Source organism: Chanos chanos, chromosome 4 (assembly GCF_902362185.1).
Source record: "Chanos chanos chromosome 4, fChaCha1.1, whole genome shotgun sequence".
Taxonomy (NCBI): Eukaryota; Metazoa; Chordata; class Actinopteri; order Gonorynchiformes; family Chanidae; genus Chanos; species Chanos chanos.
Window position 1 is genome coordinate 20,848,158 of NC_044498.1, and position 19,415 is coordinate 20,867,572.

A 19,415-nucleotide genomic window follows, 5' to 3' on the forward strand; every position below is an offset into this window, starting at 1 on the left:
GTTTTGTCAATCTATGTCTCTAAAATAATAATAAATAAATAAGTGGGTAAAAGTGATGGTCCCGGAAAAATATATATATAAATATATATATATATATATATATATATATATATATATATATATATATATATATTTTTTTTTTTTTGCTCAAACATGACGTTTGTTAATTTGTTCGTTTTTACGGGGACCATCACTTTTACCCACTTATTTATTTCCTCTTTTAAAGTATTGGCTTACGTAACTATGCTCCCGTTCTCTGCGTCTGTTTATCAAGGATAAAAAGTCTTTCATTCGATCTAATATTCCGGTTTTCTCAAATGTATACTTGGTAACCAGCTGAGGGCGTTGTGAAGGCGAAGTCAAAATTATACCTACCGCTTGTAATACGAAACTGTCCTACGTGCGCCACCATACACCATACATTTTCAGCCATGGCCGCTTCCGCAATGTGTCCTGCAATTTCCTTCTTTATCCGAGCTGGAAACCACTGTCATAGATTTCCTCCACGAATTTTATCAGACTTAAAGGCTACCTATGCCACACTCCTACCAACAAGCAATGCAGCAGCAAATAAAGGTGAGGATCTAAGTTCTAGTCCCTTATGTAGCTCGCTGGATAATTGCAGAACCAGCTAGCTTTAGCTAACCACTTGCAGCTAATTTATAACTGGCTCCAATGTCAACCATGTAGCCAGGTTATGGATAAAGTCAGTGAGGCATCGTCAGGTTTAGCAGTCACTGTCACAGTGCTCGTCCGTCTACATCTCAAATGAATGCAAAATGATCGTGAACAAACTGACGCCAAGCATGCTACTAATCCGCCAGTTTGCCGAAACAATATAAATAAGTTTGGGAAGTAATGAGAGTTGCATAACCCAGTATATGTGTATTCTTATCTCCTTTTTCTTGTATCACTTAAAGGTAGAGGCAACCGAGGACAACGGAAACCAAGAAGAGAGGCAAGAAAAGAGGCTGTATTTTGAAAGCACATATAGGTTCTAATGCGTTGTTTTATTCTGAGTAGTTCAAACGCAGAAACTCTGGCACGTTTGTAAAGATCCAACAACTTTTATGCTTTTTAATCTGATCAGTCATGCTATAAATCATGAATACACAAATAAATCTGGTCTTCATCTCCACCTCACATATCAGCCTGGAGAGCCGCGGACTGAGAAGATGCCTGTGGACCAGGACTGGACCAGTGTGTACCCGACAGCAGCGACCTTCAGGCCTGGTTCTGTCCCTCTGCCTGTACGTATGGGCTATCCAGTGAAGAGAGGAGTGCCACCTGAGAAGAAGGGCAACCTCGAACTCATCAAGGTGGGAGAGTAAGACCTTTCTTATTGTAGGCAGCAGTGTATGGATGTATAATTTTGTAAATTTTCAGGCGTACACTTGGATCGTTTTGATGTATATAAGCTGTTCTTGCACGGCTAAATGTGTAGTTTAAGGTACTGAATGAAGGATTTTATGTGAATGGTACACAGATGGCCATGAAGGTCTGCAGCTACTTACATGTTCATCCCTTAACAACACTCATCTCCCACATACTCCATATCCATACAACACACCACTGTATTTCCTGTCTTGTTTTCCCTGTTTATCAAATATGCACCTCTTGTCTTGTTTTGTTTACTGACTGTTACATTTCCTTGCTCCTGTTTTTGCACATTTCTGTTCCTTCCTCCGCCTTTTCCTTCCTTCACTCTGTCTGAGATTGTTGGGTTGTTGGTGCAGCATCAGTTGACCCAAGGAGCCCCCATGAGAAAGTTTGGGAAAACAGAAAATTGCATGATATGCCCAATTAATAATCGGGCAGAATGGTTGAGTTGTCCTTTTTTTTTTTTTTTTAGCTAACTCCGTCTTTTTATTTGGGGAACTAATTACCATGTAGTTGTGTTTTTGAAGCACTTGGCAATGGAAACAATCTCTCTAATGTCAGTCAGGGTGCACATGTGATACCCACTGTCTTCCACTTTGAATTCCATGACATGTTTATGCCTCTTCAGTAACCACTGCCAACACCTAAAAACCTGGTGAATGCATAAGCAGTACTGAAATTTTAATCACATACGGCAACACTGTTCATTGCCTAACTCTGTTGCTTGCATTCCCAACAGTTTCTCAGTCTTTTTCTCTAAGAGTTCATCTTAGCCAGGTTCAGCCTGCCAGTGTCCTTTAAACTCGTCCTATAAATGATATTAACTGTGTTAAATAGCAGTCCCGCAAAAAAGTAACTGTCCTGCCGTTAGCTTAGCCTTCTGCCTCCAGAATTTGTCTCCACTGGTGATTAGAAGAAAGTGACAGATGTTTACTCAGACTTTGCTCTCTTATTTTATGTGCTGTAGACTCAACTGTTCTAAAATGATTCTTTAATTTATTTCAGATCCCAAATTTTTTACACTTAACACCACCAGCTATTAAGAAACACTGTGAAGCTCTGAAAGGTAAGTATTTAGTATCCCAGTGTCATTTAAAATCAAGTGATTACCTAGTATTTTTCTAATGAGGCAGTAATCAAAGTGATTGTGTAACCAGTTTATTTGTTTCCATTTCTCTTGGCTATTTTCCATCCATCTCATTTCATCTCTCTCTCTCTCTCTCTCTTTCTGTGTGCATGACTAGCATTCTGCACAGAGTGGCCAGCTGCTCTGGACTCTGATGCAAAGTGTGAGGAGCATTTTCCTATTAAGGTGGAAACCCAGGACTATGTGTCTGCTGGCACTTCACTAAGAAACCCAGATGCCAGAATAGTTACACTCACAGTAAGTATGCAATGTTTTAACTTCTAGTTTAATATCCATGTTAGTGTATACTTTACTTAGGTAGTTGTATTAGGACATCAATTGTCATTAGCGCCCCAGAAATCATTAAAAACTGTTTGGTATCACTTTTTGTGATAGGACTGGACATGAGACAGCTCATTACTTGTCTTTAGCCACATTATGTTAAATTTCTAAGTTTAGACAATTCAGTTTAGAAATGCAAATATAACGACTGTGGTCGTTAAACACTTCCTGCTGAATGCTAATGTCATCATAGTGATTGTGACATAGGCTGTGTACGAAATGGCATACTACATACTACTCGCATACTAATTATGACGTAAAAGTAGTAAGTAGTATGCAGTACGTGAAAAATAAAAATTTTGCAGTACACTACAGTTACCCGGATGATGTACTACTCTGGCGAAAATTTCTAGTATACATCCCGAGCTCACTTCGTCGGGTACTGCATCCCATGATGCAATGCGGTAACCTCTAACTTCCGAAAATTTTCAAAAAACATGGCGGACGGCGACAATGGCAATGTAGTGTAGTGCACTACACGAAACGTCTCGTAATTGTACCATACTGCATACTAGCATGTGGAGTAGTGTGCAGTACGCAGTGTATACTAGGCTAGTATGTAGTATGCAGTACGCTAGTATGTCATTTCGGACACAGCCATAGTCTATACCAGACATAATCCCCTTTTGAATTTAACTGATCTGTACTCTTTCTCAGTGGCATTTGGTGTAGTCAAAAGAGGATTTGATTCACAACATTGGTCTTGATCATTTGTTTTCCCTTTGGTGGACTAACAGAAGACTACTAGAATCTTATCAGATACCATCCTCATGATGTTTCTATGCAGCTGTTACTTTAAGTACAAAATATTATTAGAACAGGACTCTATTGGAAAAGTCAAGCACACAATTGGAGGTGCCCTCAAAGTACTTTCATATAAGTATTTTTTTCAGCTCCTAGAGATGCATTATCCTTCTTGAAATGCCTGCATTTTTTTCCATGTTTGGATAATATGTATTAATCTTTAAGGTTTTTGACCAAATTGTGTTATTAGCAGTTCATTGTAATTTCCACTCAAACAGGGTTGTACCAGTTTGTATACTGGTTTGTATATGTATACTATGTTTGTATACTATGTATATGTGTGTGTGTGTGTGTTTGTGTGAGTGTGACACCTGTTTTGGGATTATGACCCTGACGTGGAAATTATGACAGACATTAATCCTGGTGGATTAGGGTAGACAGAGATGGGCTGGCAGCAGTCAGAAGAGAGATTGCAGGATTAATCATGTTGAGGATGTGGTCTGATTTTCAGCGTTGAGACACTGAGCAAACACCTAATGAAGGGAAATTGGTCTCTCTCCACTTTGACCATGTGTGTCTTTCTGTATGCCCTTGCAGTCTAGGAAAACAAGCACACCTCTCAATACTCCATCTGACCACAAACCAAAAAAAAAAAAACAGTATTAAGAAAGAGCAAGAGAGAAGACGCACACACAAGCATTCATGCAACTATGTGCATATTAAATCAAACACCGCTTTTAAGAGCTTGTGCAGTAATCTGTATTGTTCATTGTTTGATATCCTGGAGGGCTTAAAGCCCCCCCCCACCCCCGCAGTGTGCATTGACCTCAGTATAGATATGTTTGTTTCTCATCTGCCCTGAAGGGATTTGATGGATGGAGGGGGGTCTTTAAGGTTTCGCTTGGCTGCGTGGAGTTGACCTTATAATTTTTTTTTCTTTTTTCCAGAGTATATGATTTGCTCTTAAAATCAATACCAGACAAATATGTGCCAGAAATAGCTCGGGCCAGGAGTAAATCAGTGTTAAAGCAGAAGATGCTGTAGGGAACTCTCAGGGACAACGACTAGGAATTTAATCGTAAATTTAATCTATTGTCATACTCTGTCTCAGCCTTTTTTTTTTTTTTTCCCCCCAGATCACCCAGCCTCAGGGTGGATGGATTCACTGAGCCATGTTCACTGTATTAATGCCAAATACATGCAGTTTTAGCTTTGGGTTTCTATTTTTTTTTTTTTTTACATTTTTTTTTTTTTCTTTCAGACCTGTCAGATCAGCCATGCTGATATTATGGAGTTGCATAAGTCTTCAGACATTATTGATCATAAAAATGGAGCGTTTTCTGAACGGTGGTTTTAATTTGTGCCCTGCAGGTAAAACTGTCTAGTTTGAACCTGGATGATCACGCCAGAAAGAAGATCATCAAACTAACGGGCGAACGATACTGCAAAGAGACAGATACTCTGACCATCAGAACTGACTGGTAAGACTGGTTCAGCTCTCTCCACAGACACATAACGAACCAGGCTCTAAGAACCAGAACAATGCTGTCTTGCTTCAGACTCACAAGTCTCCTCAGTGTAAACCCAGCATTGAGTTTAATTACTATTTGTTTTTAATGAATCCTGTTAAGAAAATGAATGAATTGAGGTTCTCTTCGAGTGGTTAAAGGTGGGGTACGCAATGAAAATGAATTAGATCTCATCCCCTTAATTGATTAAACTGATTTTAATGTGACGGCTACCTCAGTTGAAATAAGTGAGGTAAGCATGCCTTTCTTTCGAAACATGTTTTAGCCTGCCAGTGCTTTTGTATACACAACAAGCTTCATAGCATTGTCAAGCAATATGATTTTCTTGGAAGTGAGAAGAGTGTACAATGCAATATAGGTAAGCAATCATGGAAAACCTTTAACTAAACTAGTCAGTTAAACATTGGAAGTCACATAGATTTTGATCAGAAAATGATTGATCTTGTTTGTCCAAGTTGCTTTTTTATAAACTGTGTATAACATTTTCCCTTTTTTTCCCCCACCTTATTTTGCCAGTTGCCCTCTGAGACAGCAGAACTATGACTATGCCATGTACCTTCTGACTGTGCTGTATCACGAGTCCTGGGTAAGCTCATCTGCTGTCCTGTTTTTGTGAATACTGAGGTGGTTTTACCGTCACTCAATCTCCTCATAGACGAGTGTACTGCAGATATTAGAATGTGTTGAACGTATAACACTACCCTTAACTGGTACTGAGCATTATGTTATAATAAAAACAATAATAATCGTAGCCTAAGATGAATGACGTTGCATATGCTGTTTAGACTGATGTAAAATCAGGACAATATCTAAAAAATTCATGGGTCGCTTATATCTCAGAGTCAAGTTAAAATATTTGAGGGGTTCAGCATTTTGGATGGAAATGACCATCAAATACAAATGAGTCTCTCATCTGTCATCTTCTTTTAGGTCAAGTATTTTTGTAGATCTTTAGCTTGAAAAGTCATCAGCTTTTTCAACAAAACTGTTATATACTTTAGCAGATTTGCCAATATCCAATCGTGTTTACAGGTGCAAGCCACTCCTTGCTACCTAAACTTAGCAACCTATTTTTGTGGGTCCTGGCATTTTTTCTGGGTTTTTTCGTTGTTCCAATCACATCACAGTCTTTACACAGTCTAAAGTCACCCTGAAAAACTGATGTTTTGTCATCAAAAAGAGAGGCTAAGAAAGGTTATTGTACACTTCTTCTCAAATTCACTTCTGACTGGCAAATGCTAGCTGTTAGTCAGACCATCTTCATAAAATATTTATATAATTACGACCTCACACTGTTTAATCTCACACCAGAGAGAGAGGGTACATTTTATGTTTGAGATAAAACATGGTCATTGCAGAAAGTAGATTAAAAGCTTAAATGAAATAGCTTTTGGCTTTTACAGTTGTAGCTTTATGTCAGAGTATGTTATAACATTTTCAGTCAGACTAGCACATAATGCTAAGCATCTCAAAAATCATATGTGGATGTTTTGTAAAATCACAAAGAGAAAACATTAGGCATCTTTATTTTAGGTTTGATAGTTTGTCATCTTATATAAGACTGTACAGTGCTTTTCTTGATTAAAAATTAACATTAACATTAAAAATTCACACATTGTGAAGTCATGAAAAATAACCATCAGTGAGCAAAACTTACACTCTCTTTATGAAAGACATGTCACACTACCCTTATCCAGTCTTTAATCACCTGTACAGAACAAGCCAAAAAGTCTCAGTTGTATTCAACCACTTTGTGTCCCTATTAAGTTTTTTTTTAATCTGTCTCCCATCCTCCACATCTCCCCTAGTGGCCAGAGCAGACAATATACCTGTTGCCTGAGTAAAAAATTATCCCCAAATGAGCAGATAACAGCCAAAACATAGGAAGATTCTTGCCTCACATGAGTGGAGGGGAATATTCCTGATCGAAGTATAAATATACGTTATCAGTTCCTTATGGCTGTTTCTTTCAGTGTCTTTCAGAAGTCTCACTGAAACAGATACTTGATACTGCTGGGCCCTTAGTTGTTGGATATACATTAAAGGCTTTACATGGACAAACAGTTGAAGAGCCTCCGTTCCCTTTCAAGCCAGATATCAATATTTCAGGGCACGCTATTGACGACCATTGTCCCCCCCATCCCACCTTTATAAAAGTTTAAGTGGGGCCTGCTGATACAAGTGTGTGTTTTCCATCACAAGCCATCTCCACTCTGGCCTCCCTCAGAGAAAAGAGGGGCTGATTGAAAAATGAAAGCGAGGGAACAGTGCCCGGGGCTCACAGTCTCTTAGTTCAAACCTTTGTTTCAGACTAGAAATCGACAGATATATATATATATGTGCGTGTGTGTGTATGTATATGTATGTATATATATATATATATATGTGTGTGTGTGTATATATGATATAGTCTGATCTGTGCAGTACATAACGCTAGACTGGGCTGAAGTCACTGGCTCCAGTTAGAAATGAACTTCTACGATCATTTCTTCTCTCAGAAGACTTCAGTGTACAACAGGGCACGGTTCCCAACTTTACCTCAGCCAGACTACCAAATACAGCAGTCCAGGCTCAACTGGAGAGTTGTCCTCTGTACACTGATATTCCTTCAGGTGGTTAGAGCAATTATGCAGTGTGGCGCAGGACCATCTTTCCATCTGGTTCAGCTGCTGATGAGTGACCATATAATCTGTGCTGACTCAGATTGTCAAGTGATTGACATTTGTCTTAACCAATAAGCAACATGAGAGTGGAAAGTGTTGCTGGAAAAGGAGGTTTGATTTGGCACAGAGATATTCCATAAGGCCAGTGGAAAAAGCAGTGTAACATAGTCAGTAGTTAGAGTTCCATTCAGTACAAGGGCAGCCAGAGTAACTAAATATGTATTTAATTATTTAACCAACATTTCCTAGTTGTTGATGCCAGTAAATAGTAAAATCTTACCCTGTTCTATCTTACACACACACACCCGTAACAGTAACTGCAGAACCATTATGTTGTTTCATGCTTTGTGTGTTCAGATTTCCTATGTGTAAGTCAGTATAAAGAGAAAATTTACTGCAATTTGAAAGTGCCAAATTTCTCATGTACAGAGAGAACTTAGTCAGAAACACTGTAAAATAAAGTGATTTTTATTACTCATGACATTTCAATCTTTCAGATATGTCCCTCTCTCACTTTTCTTTGCAACCTCTGACAAACCAAAACCATCTGAACAGTAGCCAAAAAGCTTTGTCTCCCTGACATTTTGACTGCCAAAGGAACAAGAGAAAAAAAACTCTTATCAGATTTCGTCTCTGGGTCGTTACTCTAAATCAGTCTGTCCCGATTACCCCTGAAAATGTCCAATTAGAATAACAAGCAGTAGCTGTGTTCTCCTCCGGCTCTGACCGCAGGGGGGACTAAATAGCCTTCTGTTGTGTAACTCTTGCCTTCACTCTTTCTGTAAAAGCAGGGTTTTAGTGGGGAAAGGCCATGGTCACCTATTGTTGAGTGTCCTGACCAGGAGGCGTAACGCTGCCCAATGCCCTTTGCACATAGAATGGCTGCCATGGTCTTGCCAGGGGGGGTTCATGGCAACGGTTCGAGTGACGCTTCGTGTGGATGACGAGGGTGGCGGGGGGGGGTGGCAAGCCAGGCAGACTTCACAAAGAAGCCCATTGTTAACTGCTGCAGGGGTGATTCTATCTCTTCGCTTCGCAAGACCTATTTTACCTGAAAACACTGTTGTGGCGTAACGTAGCCCCAGTGCTAGCGCTGACTGGGAATTACACAGTTTAGTCCTGAATTATGAAACATGCTTGAAATGTTTATTTATGAAAATGTATTCAGGTATGACTGTAAACAAACTAAGGTTTTAACAGCATCCTTCATAACTGATACATGGCTTTTAAGGAGAGTTATTTTCCGTCTAGTTCTTAATTTTGCACTGATATGCAATTTTCTAAAAGATTTAATAAGATACAGGTGTCTGTTGTACTGAGATAGAGAACAGTTAAGTACAGGTTCCTGAAGTATTTGTTTGATGTCCCGATATTGAAGGAATGCTTCCATCACCACAGACACTGCAAGCCCTCAGTGTATACTTTAGAGAAACGACTCTTGAAATCCCCTTTATCATGTCCTCGGTTTAGCCTTTTTTCCCCCTTAAATGTAAAAGGGTAATTGCATTCATTATCTCGAAACCATTTGATTTGCCCTTTTAACTCAGGGACAAACAAAATCATGCAATCAAATCAACCTCTAACTGAATCAGTGACAGTCTAAACCACTGCTGTCCTCATAAGATACACCATAATTCCATCAGGCTCTTGCGAGCTGGGCCTTGGGCTTGTGAAGGGGAGAAAATGGGGACAAGGCAGAAAATGAAGAGGAGCGGGTGTAATCTCCGTGTTTCCAATGTCGGCAGAGATGTGAAGGACCCTATAGATGTAATGATGGTCATTAGATGCAAACACCTGGACTGAGGAGAGGGTTATCCGCTTTTTGACCTGCGCTTTGCGGCACAGAGACAAGGGAGCTTTTGTATTAGAGTAGTATGACAGCTATTGAGTCAGAGATCGCTACGAATAAGGAAACTCAATCTCTGTGAGAGGTGAGCTTCAGAGAGCAGCTAGAGGTTAAAGACGCACCCCCCTGTTCTTCCTCAACACATCTGGACATTTTTGGCAGTGTTTTATATTTGGAAAATTCCAGATTACTGTGATGTTTCTTGGCATCGCAGTAAGTTCCTCTTGAACGCATCCCAGAGACAGCTGAGTTTTGTGTAGACTTGCTTAGTAGATCTTTCTGTCGGAGAGTGTTTTCAGATAGCTCCCATGCCAGATGCTTGTCATCAGCTGTGGGTAGCAAGACTTAATATGGAAACAGACTAACCTTTTGAATTGCTAAGAAATGCCAGGACTATCAGTAGATATTTAACCAGTCTCCATGTCCAGTCTCCAGTGAGGACAGTGATGAATATTTTGTATAGAATACTGACATGCCTTTGTTTCAGTATAACAATTAAGGTTGTTTAATAGTAGGACTGCTGTTTATTTTTCCATTTCTTGTCTCCTGACTCCTGTAGAAAACAGAGGCGTGGGAGCAAGAGAAGACTCGTGCCGACATGGAGGAGTACGTCTGGGAGGACAGCAATTCTCAGAAGAACCTCCTTGAGACTCTGTTGCGTATGCGGCCAGTCAAAGAAGAGGAGGAAAAAGAGGAGGTGGTGAGGGAGGAACTGCTTGGGCAGCCAGAGGTCCAGGAGTACAAAGATTCAATAAGCCGCATATACAACGAGGGAGAGAGCGAGAGTAGTATACATCAGTACCGCGAGGCTGTGAAGAAACTTTTCAACCTCTGAGGAGCTACTGTTAAATGTAATAAAAACAGGAGTGGACACCCCCTCTGGGCCCATACATTTTATCACGTATGGTAATGGACTGTAAAAAGACCAATTTAGCTACACAGCTAAGTTTTGTTCAGCAATGTTATACTGCTGGAAACGGAAAGATATAAGAGATCTTATCAAAGTATTATGTATTTTCTGTGTTCAAGAATATGGTGGAACTCATAACCATTGTTATGCTTATGAGTAAAATAATAAATATATTGTTGTATTCATGACAAGTATGCAGTCCCTTGGTTTTATTTTATCACAGTATTCATTTCAGTAGTAATGGCAGTGCAACCGTTCGGTGTCTGATAACCTTCAGAATAATGAGTTACCCCAAGGACAAGGCTGGAATTTTCTTTGTGAAGTCTGGTTAGTTTCTGTGTGTGCAAGTAATATTCATTAAGCTAATAAGCGCCATAGTTTGCATCTACAATACTGGACAAAATGTGTACTCAAACCATTCCCAAAACACACTTGCCTCCATGAAATCGTCCCATAGAACTTAAGTGACTTCTGAAAGGATGCTTTCACAGCAGCAGCTCTGCCAGAATACCAACTCACTCTTTTAGTTTCTATCCTGGTTTATGTCGTTCTGGGAAACAAGAAACTTAATGCCTAAGAGTGAAGTTCCGGCACTTTCCATTTGGGCATCAAAAGTTACACTCGTCCAAACCCAGAGTGGGAGTACCGTTCCCTCACAACAAAGTGCATTCAGTGACTAACCAACTACTTTTTCCAAACAAATCCTATCTTGTTACCTGTTACCTGTCTTGCTTGGAAGCCTCCATCAAAGCACTTTAGAGTTGACACCAGGGCACGCTTCACTGAATTGCCTTCCTTAGCTAGTTTGATCTTACTCAACTGCATCAAAACATGAGCGGGCCTTCGTTTATAGTCCATCTTTTAGTACAATCTGTTATAGCTCCAACATTACAAAATGACAGTTACCCAATTCACAAATGTGATTTCTTTTTAAAGGTACAGTCAAAGACTTTAATGGAATTAGACCCTGTATTACAAAAAGCAGAACACTTCAAAATACACATCCTTTTTGAAAATTTTGCATGAAAATACACAAATACAAATGCAGGGATCGTGTAGTAGACATGAGTCAAGCTCTTTTTAGACACAACAGTTACTGACCATCAGTCACTTTCATAGTGCCAGCAGGGCGGAGCCATCTTTTTTTTGTAATAACTGTAAACAATTTTCCTCTGCTCTAGGACATTTTGTGCTTCTGCTATTTTTATTCGTGGATGTATATACTGTTAATTGGTCAAACAGAATGATTGTATATTTAAGAGGATAAGAGAAGCCACATCCCATCTGGTTCTCACTGTAGTCATGTATGACACTGTGCAGCTTGTTGGGCGTACTTCCAGTTTCTGGAAATATGTTCTGTCTCTCTCTATAGAATGATTTGCCTCCTAGCCCACTTCAAAAATCCGGCTGTGAAGTTTTCCGGGGCACAGTTAGCTCTTAGGATATGGAGTTGTTGATCATTGGCATCTCCGTGGAAACAAAATGCTGTCATCTTGGACAAAACCGTCCGTTCAGAAGCTCTCCCTGACAATGACATACTTAATGAGGCGCATGGAGCCTCTCTTGCCCCTCCAGGCTGTGCGGTATCGCCCTTTCCTCCTCCTCCTCCCCCTCCAGCTTACTCCCAGCAAAACAGAGCAGCAACAGCCAAACAGCAGCGTAGCACATGCAACCAAGACAACCAACGCCGTGCTAGTAGCTAGATGCCACACTGGGGTCAAGTCCCCTCCGTCAGGTGGCTGGCCGTCCGTGGTGGTGTAGTTGCGGCTGATGTAGCCCTTGGTGTCGTTGGGGTAAGGCTTGTCTCCTTCGATGTTGGCAGGCACGGTAAGGGACGTGATGTAGCTGCTGTTGGTCTCTGGAGGTGAAGCTGTGGTGTGCTGTGGAGGAGGGACTGTAAGTGGAGTACTGGTTGTCTTACTGGTGGTGGTGGTGTAGCTGCGGGTAGTCTGTGTGGGAAGGGCTGTCCGGACACTTGAGTGATGGGTGAGGGTGATTGTTGTGACCGCATTAAGTAGTGGTGTTGCACTGGTACTGAGTGTGACGTTGGGAGTAGTGTTTTTGGGTGTCTCTGTGATGGTGGTGGAGATGGTAGAGGAGGTTTGCTGGGAGGACCTCTGGGGAGTGGTGCTTGTCTGTTTAGTCTGGGCGTACGTCAAAGGCTGGACAGGCGGCCAACTGAAGTGACGTTTGTCGGTGACCAATGGCTCTGAGGCATTCAGCTTAGAGGACGCCATGTGCGGCCACAGACGCACATTGGAGGTGAAGTACTTCCCAAAAACCAACAGGTCTGGATCTACACCTAAGAAAAAAGCCTGAGATTAGATGTAACTCTACTGTAATTTCCACTGTTATGTTGTTGAAAGAGCCTAACATCAGACAAGCTTGACAAGCAAAACAGCAGTGACGAGGTTTGTACCCTCAAAGGCCAAACTTTGACTGGTTTTAGTTTCATCAGACTGCTTTAGATGTGACTCACTGCATGCCATAGTTTTCCTGGTAGACATCAGACCCCAAGCAAAAGGCAAAGATTTCTCCCAGTGCCCACGGACATGAGTTGAATGTCCTCAGAATATGAAAGACATCTTTTTTATATACTAAATAAAATGAATGCTCAAATCATATAAGTTCCTTCACAGCTAAAAGAGATTTTCATGTTAAACACAATGTACATCGAAATTATAAAAAGTAAAAAGTATGTTAGGAACTCATTGCAAAAGCTACCATATTGATGTTGGGACACAAATCAATTACAAACGTGGAAATTTATTGTTTCTGTAGTCTCTTGCTTTCTAATTCATGACTGTAACCACAAAAACATACCCTCTACAAATAGCACTGCTTTATGCCCACTGTAACACTTTCTGGATTAAATCCCCATTCAGATTTGAGACCCTGGCGGTTGTCATACGGCTCGTTTGAAGGAAAAAAATGTTTTTTTGGTTAGTAGCCCTCCTCCACAAAAAAAGGCTACTGAGCCCTTTTCAGTGTGCTTTGAAAGGATTATACATATTGACTAGATCCCTGAAGCTAATTGTACTGAGCAATAGAGAGGCAACTGTTTCATTAAAAAAAGAAAAAAAAAAAAAACTTTCAATAAGAAAGCCAGCACGTGATACGTCTTATTTGGCTGAACATACTTTTTTTATGAAACATAGCATAATTAAAACAAATTAAGACCATTTGTTAGCACTTCTGTTACTCCTGCCAAAGATTGTGAAAAGTTTTCATTAATCTACAATCATCATTAACTGAGATAGAGACTAGAAAGAGTCCAATTACGTTTTCCTAAGAAGTAACGTAACTCTGACGGGTCGGTATGTTTCACCCTTTTTCTTCCATCAAGTTTTTTGTGTGTAGCACCGCTTTCACTTCTTACCCAAGTGTGTTTTACTGCCAGATATTAAGTCTCATATCAGTCAATAAAACTGCGATTCTTAACTCTGAGATTAGTCAAGGTGATGTGTGTGGGCTGAAGCGCTCACCTTTGGTGACGTTATAGAGGATGACATTGCCTCTGTATCTGAGGATGCAGCTCTCCAGGCTGGGGCAGTGGAGGTGAAAGCAGTTGACACTATCTTGGGTGGTGTTGAAGTGATACACAGCAAGATTGCAGGAGACTACCGGGCGAGAGCAGAGGTGAGAAAAGGATCACTGAAAATGAGGTCGCACTGACAATGGTTACCACTGAATTACAGTCTATACGTGGTGTTTTATTAATGTACTCTGTGACATTTACGTCATGTGAAAGTAAAATACAACATCTTTGCATAACGATGTTGCGGCAAATAAACCAAGTATCCTAATTACGCGTGCCTGCTACTAATACCCCCTTCTCTAAAAGCTGCTCTTAGCGCAGAAATAAAAAATAGATATGGCAGCACTTTCTCACCAAACACCAGGCGTCAATGGACGTTGCTTTTTGTGCTAAATGTATAGGTGTATTCTGTAGGCTATTCTAGGTAAGAGGTGGTACATGACCATAACAATAATCCGAGAACACCCAACTTTTCAGCAATCTGAATTAGCTGAGATTATCTTTAATTCAGACTACTCACAATTACGAGTGAGGCAACATGCTCGACTGCATTTTAGAGCGGAATCCTCTTGATAAAACTTCAGAAGTTGAGCTCCCCTGCGTTGCGACTCCTCAATGTCTACAAAAAGACCAGAGAAGCGCCGAATCCAACAGTTTTTGTAATAAGACGTCGGAGAACACTTGGATTCCGTGTAACAAATTAAACTTAGGGTTGTGAACAGCCTCCATAAAACAGTCATTGCGCGAGAATTCCGTTATTTTCGAAAAAAGAAGTCAAGTCATGTTATCGTCAACACAAATCACTTTAAGATCGTGAAAAATTTCCCAGGTATTTTTCCAGTGCGAGCAATATATAAGGATTGCTAGATGCCTGGCAATGATTGACAGTCTCATAAGACAATCAGTGACAGTGCTCTATTGTATGTGACATGCGTCCGCCAATTACAGGTGTCACGAATTTTCAGGTTTCTGGAATTTTGGGCTCTGATTTACATATGGTCCGCCCCATGCGCCTTCAGCTTGCTTGTGCAGCATCGATCTAGTGTGTAAACCCCGCTAGAGCAAAAATTCTCTGAATTACCGAGGAGTAAGGAAATCAATAAACTACTAATTCACAACCCTGCCATAGTTGTTGATTCTCACTCCCTGCGTGAGATTATTTCCAAAGAGTTATACCTAGGCCATCAATTTAAGGACAACGTATTTTTATGGAAATTGGTGTCAGGAATATTTGGCTAATTCACTTGAATGAATACACGGCATAAAATGGAGAAGCAGCATTGTGAGCAAGCAGTATCACTAAAGTAATAAGTGTCTGAGTTAGATTGTGCCAAATATAAATATCAGAACTGTCTCAATTTACTGATACCTGAATTTTTCTTAAACATGATACTTAAACCGTGGTTAAGTCACAGCAAATACAACAGCTGATCAAATCTACATTTAATCAATCATAGGAACATTTTTAAATTTGTTTAATATCCTCCGATTTAAATATGTGACGTCCATTCTAACATTTTTTAAATAATGTGAAGTATCGTTGGCATTGAAAAGCTCCATAAATAAATATGAGGAAAGTTTTCCAAAGTTCAATTAAATATATGATAAATTTTCCAATATTTAATGTGTAATATATAAATTGCTTTTCATGTCTAACAAATGCCCAACAAACATTTTAAATGTTTTCAAAATTTCACAAATCATATTTCATTTTTCAAATAGGCCTATGTATGAATTTTTCCAGCCTTTAATAGGTGTAGGACAAGTTAATCCATATTCAGTAAGGGTCAGTTCTTCTTTCAGTATAAAACAAATGTTTGAAAAAGAACTGAAAAAGAACCTCTTCAAGTTTAATAAATGTCTTATAATAACATGTCCTAGTACCATCTTTTGGTAGGAGGTTGGTTGTTTGTTGAGCATTCCTGACAAAAAAAAATGAGATAACCTTCCTGCTGTTCCAGTGTTGAAATTTGTCTGAATTTGTTCTGGTCAATTACAATGGGTTCTGGTATAATAAATATGGAAGCCCTTCCCAAATAGCATCAACTAATTGGTGTGATGATTTGAATGAGCAATGCATTTTCAAATCTTGCATGTTTTTGTTGATATCCAATTAGGATACTAATCTTAGTATCTACAAACTCAGCTGTCATGTTCAGTGCCATACATCAAACCCTCATGTGTAGAATATAATGATTAAAAGTTGAAAGAATCAATGAGCCAATCATTTGACATTTGGTGTTTCTTCTCAAAGGAAAACATTGTTCAAACAATAATGTATATAGGAAACATCACAAATCTTTACCTGGTTGATATATCCACTTATGTCAGAGTATGAAAAGAACATAGCAACAAAAAAATCAGCAGACCCCACCTCTAGTGCAGATGACTCTGTAATGCCCAAAGTATTCATATACTTTCTGCCTAAAATATGTTGTTGATTATGTCCAGTTTTTCTTACTGTACGTAAAAGTTTTACTTTTTATCTTTTAAGTAATATTGTAGAAAGCCTTTAAACATGTATATGGAGGGAAAATTTCAAGATTCTCCTCAGTTCACATATTCTTTCAAGGGCAATATTTTTTTATTATCAAAAATATTTAGAATATATTATAAAGGTGCATTTTAATATTTTAATAAATGTTGCAGTAATGCAGTAAGTGCTTTGCCCAGGATAAGTTCTGTCGTTCCTGTACACTCAGTACTGAAGGGTATAACAGGGTAGATCACATTTAACTGAAGAAGTAACAGTGTTACCTGGGGCCTTGACATACTGTACCCTCTTTTTTTAGCTTGTCCAACATGTGATCCATCCATCTTTTGTATGGAATATGGAAGTGATCAAAATGAATTACAGTGTGCATTGAGGTTTGGAATTTTTTGGTTCAAAATGCTTTGCTTAATTTTTACTTGAATTATGAAACAAACAATCCTTCCACTTTTTTCGCCACTGTTGTATGTACACATAATTTACCCCCTCTGTACACTGAAATTTGCAGTTTATATGGTTGTGAAGGATGGTTTTACCATCATAAATCAGAGTTAATTAGTTAGATGTTTCAAAACTTAACAAGAACTCAGTGATCAAGGTGAGTCTCAGCGTCTCAACATATTACAAGGCAGTTATGAGATAATTAAAGCTAAGTATAATTGGTTACCCCAAATTAATAAGCGGTCCCATTCTGGTCAGCTGATTTGAAACTGAAGGCATCAATGATAAAATCATCCATGTCTCTGGATCAAAAGCAAGACTGAGAGGCATTCTGTGAAACTTAAAATTTTATTTGTTTTTCTTTTCTTTTCTTTTTTTTTTATTTTGTGTGTGAAACTCTCAGCCAGTGAGTGCCATGGATAGCTGTTACATGTGCTGGGAAAGGACCCCAGTAAGTGAATGCTGAGGGAAAAGGTACATTTTGGGCCAGCACCAATGTCACATCCAAGTCTGAAAAGATTTGTTAAATTCTTTCCCACATCAGCACCTGCATTAACCATGCTTTTGTGCTGCCTCTCCTTTCTGAAAGATTTATCTACTTCATTGACAGTTTAGATGGAGAAATAGCTCCACGTCTTCTGTCTTCCTAGCCTTCGGAGTAGCTTGAACAGAGAATATTAAATTAGTTGCTATCTATAGTAACATTTTAGCAGACTTGGTTTTTTTCCCCCATCTCTCCAGCCAGTGTAACCATTTCTTTTTGTCGCCATCCTTTGGCAGTTAGATGTACTTCAGCATAGAACAGGTACCTCCCAGACACATTTTTACAACAGAGGTCACCTTATTGTGTGGTCTTTAAAAAAAAAGTAAAAGAAAAAGTTAAAAAAGAAAAAACTATTGTTTTATGCTTTGATTAGAATTCAAAGATTAGAAGGCTCAAGAAACTGAGGGAGCAGGACTACAGGCCTCATATCTTTCCCTTACTCATCACTGAACATGAATTGATTATATAGTTTCTCTTTCATTCGTTTGTTGTTGTTTGGCTCATTCAGTAATGCTTTATCTTATGTAGACCAGTGTTCTGGCTCTTAGTATTCATTTTAATGTGTTTTCTTAGAGGTTGGACAGATTCAGATCAGTTTTTGGATCATTTAATGGCTACTAGAATTGCTGTTTTCACTTAGTGATGCAGTTGGAAGTGGTTGTTCCGCATAAAATATTGTTCCACTGTGAAACATTTTTTGTTGATTCGTTAATCAAAAACGTCCCCAAACCAGTTATGTTTTCCATTCTCATAACACATTATAAAATTGGCTCACTGTTGTTATCCCTGCATAGGGAGGGCACCCAAAACAAACCTTAAGTCCAATTTTATGCCAAATTACATAAATTTAGATTCACAAATTATAGTTTCTACGGACTCATTAATGAAGCATAATTTATTCCACGTGTTATAAAAGTGCATAATATATCATCGTTATTTCTTTCATAATGTCTTTTCGTTGATCAGTGATGCTTTTATCCCAGATGTTAAGGTAATAGACATAACAATCCAAAATTTGGAATCAAAAAATGTTCAACAACATTTTATATGTCTTAGCAAACACTCCTAGCACTTATTGTGTGGGGGTCCATAACTTCTTTTATTGGTGCCGATAATCTAGTTTTTATAATCCAGTGTGTTTATGTCAAATGTTGGGAGACAAAGTTTGATGGAATAAATAGCAAATGAGTGGAGTAGACATCTAAGGCTGTCTTGGTATGCATTAACATGTTCTGAACACTAGATGGCAATGTCCACTAGCCCCAACACCTCAATGTTTTGTGGTGTTATTTATAAACCTTAAGGTCAGATTTAAAGTATGTACGGAGTGTCCTTTCTTATAAGCATTAGAGAGAAAGAGCAAAGAGCACAATTTACCTGTGTCTTCGACTATAAACCCAGAGAAACTGTTTAAGAGAAAAGCATAGGGAGAAACTCCTCTTGTGACTTCTTCAGATTTTTAAGACCTGGCCTAACTCAGAATAACAAACACTTGTCTTCTGGCAGAGTGAGGGCGTCAATTGCTTTAAATATAAATTCAATCATGGTCCACTCTTGTTCCACAAATTTGAAGCAACTGCAAAATTATTTTTTGTTTACTGTTAGCAGGTCGTTAATGTTTGAATGGTTTTTTTCCCTATATACCTACTGTCATCTGTAAATACCCAACCAATTTTTATTAATCCGTTTTTTTGTTTCTGAAACAACAGTGAACAATGAGACAGTACAGTGCAATAAGAACATAACAAATGTCAAGACCTGCACACACCTATTTTATTTAGTGTCTTTTAACAAACGCTGTTGGCACATTTCTCTTTACAGACTCCTCAATGAAATGCACACAAGGCAAAATCAAGCAGTG

The 19,415-nt window shown here is 39.1% G+C and overlaps 2 protein-coding genes across 2 annotated transcripts; one reads left to right on the forward strand and one right to left on the reverse strand.

Moving 5' to 3' along the window:
* The first annotated feature begins 441 nt into the window (after positions 1-441).
* Positions 442-10,636, forward strand: mrps35 (mitochondrial ribosomal protein S35). Its single transcript, XM_030771979.1, has 8 exons — positions 442-576; positions 921-958; positions 1,152-1,319; positions 2,386-2,446; positions 2,625-2,764; positions 4,964-5,073; positions 5,638-5,707; positions 10,190-10,636. Exons 1-8 carry the CDS (start codon positions 447-449, stop codon positions 10,463-10,465), a joined length of 993 nt encoding a protein of 330 aa, XP_030627839.1. The 5' UTR covers positions 442-446; the 3' UTR covers positions 10,466-10,636.
* A 1,415-nt stretch (positions 10,637-12,051) lies between these two features.
* Positions 12,052-14,818, reverse strand: mansc4 (MANSC domain containing 4). Its single transcript, XM_030772169.1, has 3 exons — positions 14,599-14,818; positions 14,026-14,160; positions 12,052-12,842 (listed from the first exon to the last, which is right to left on the reverse strand). The coding sequence occupies exons 1-3, from the start codon at positions 14,816-14,818 to the stop codon at positions 12,052-12,054; spliced, it is 1,146 nt and encodes a 381-aa protein (XP_030628029.1).
* Positions 14,819-19,415: the final 4,597 nt, after the last annotated feature.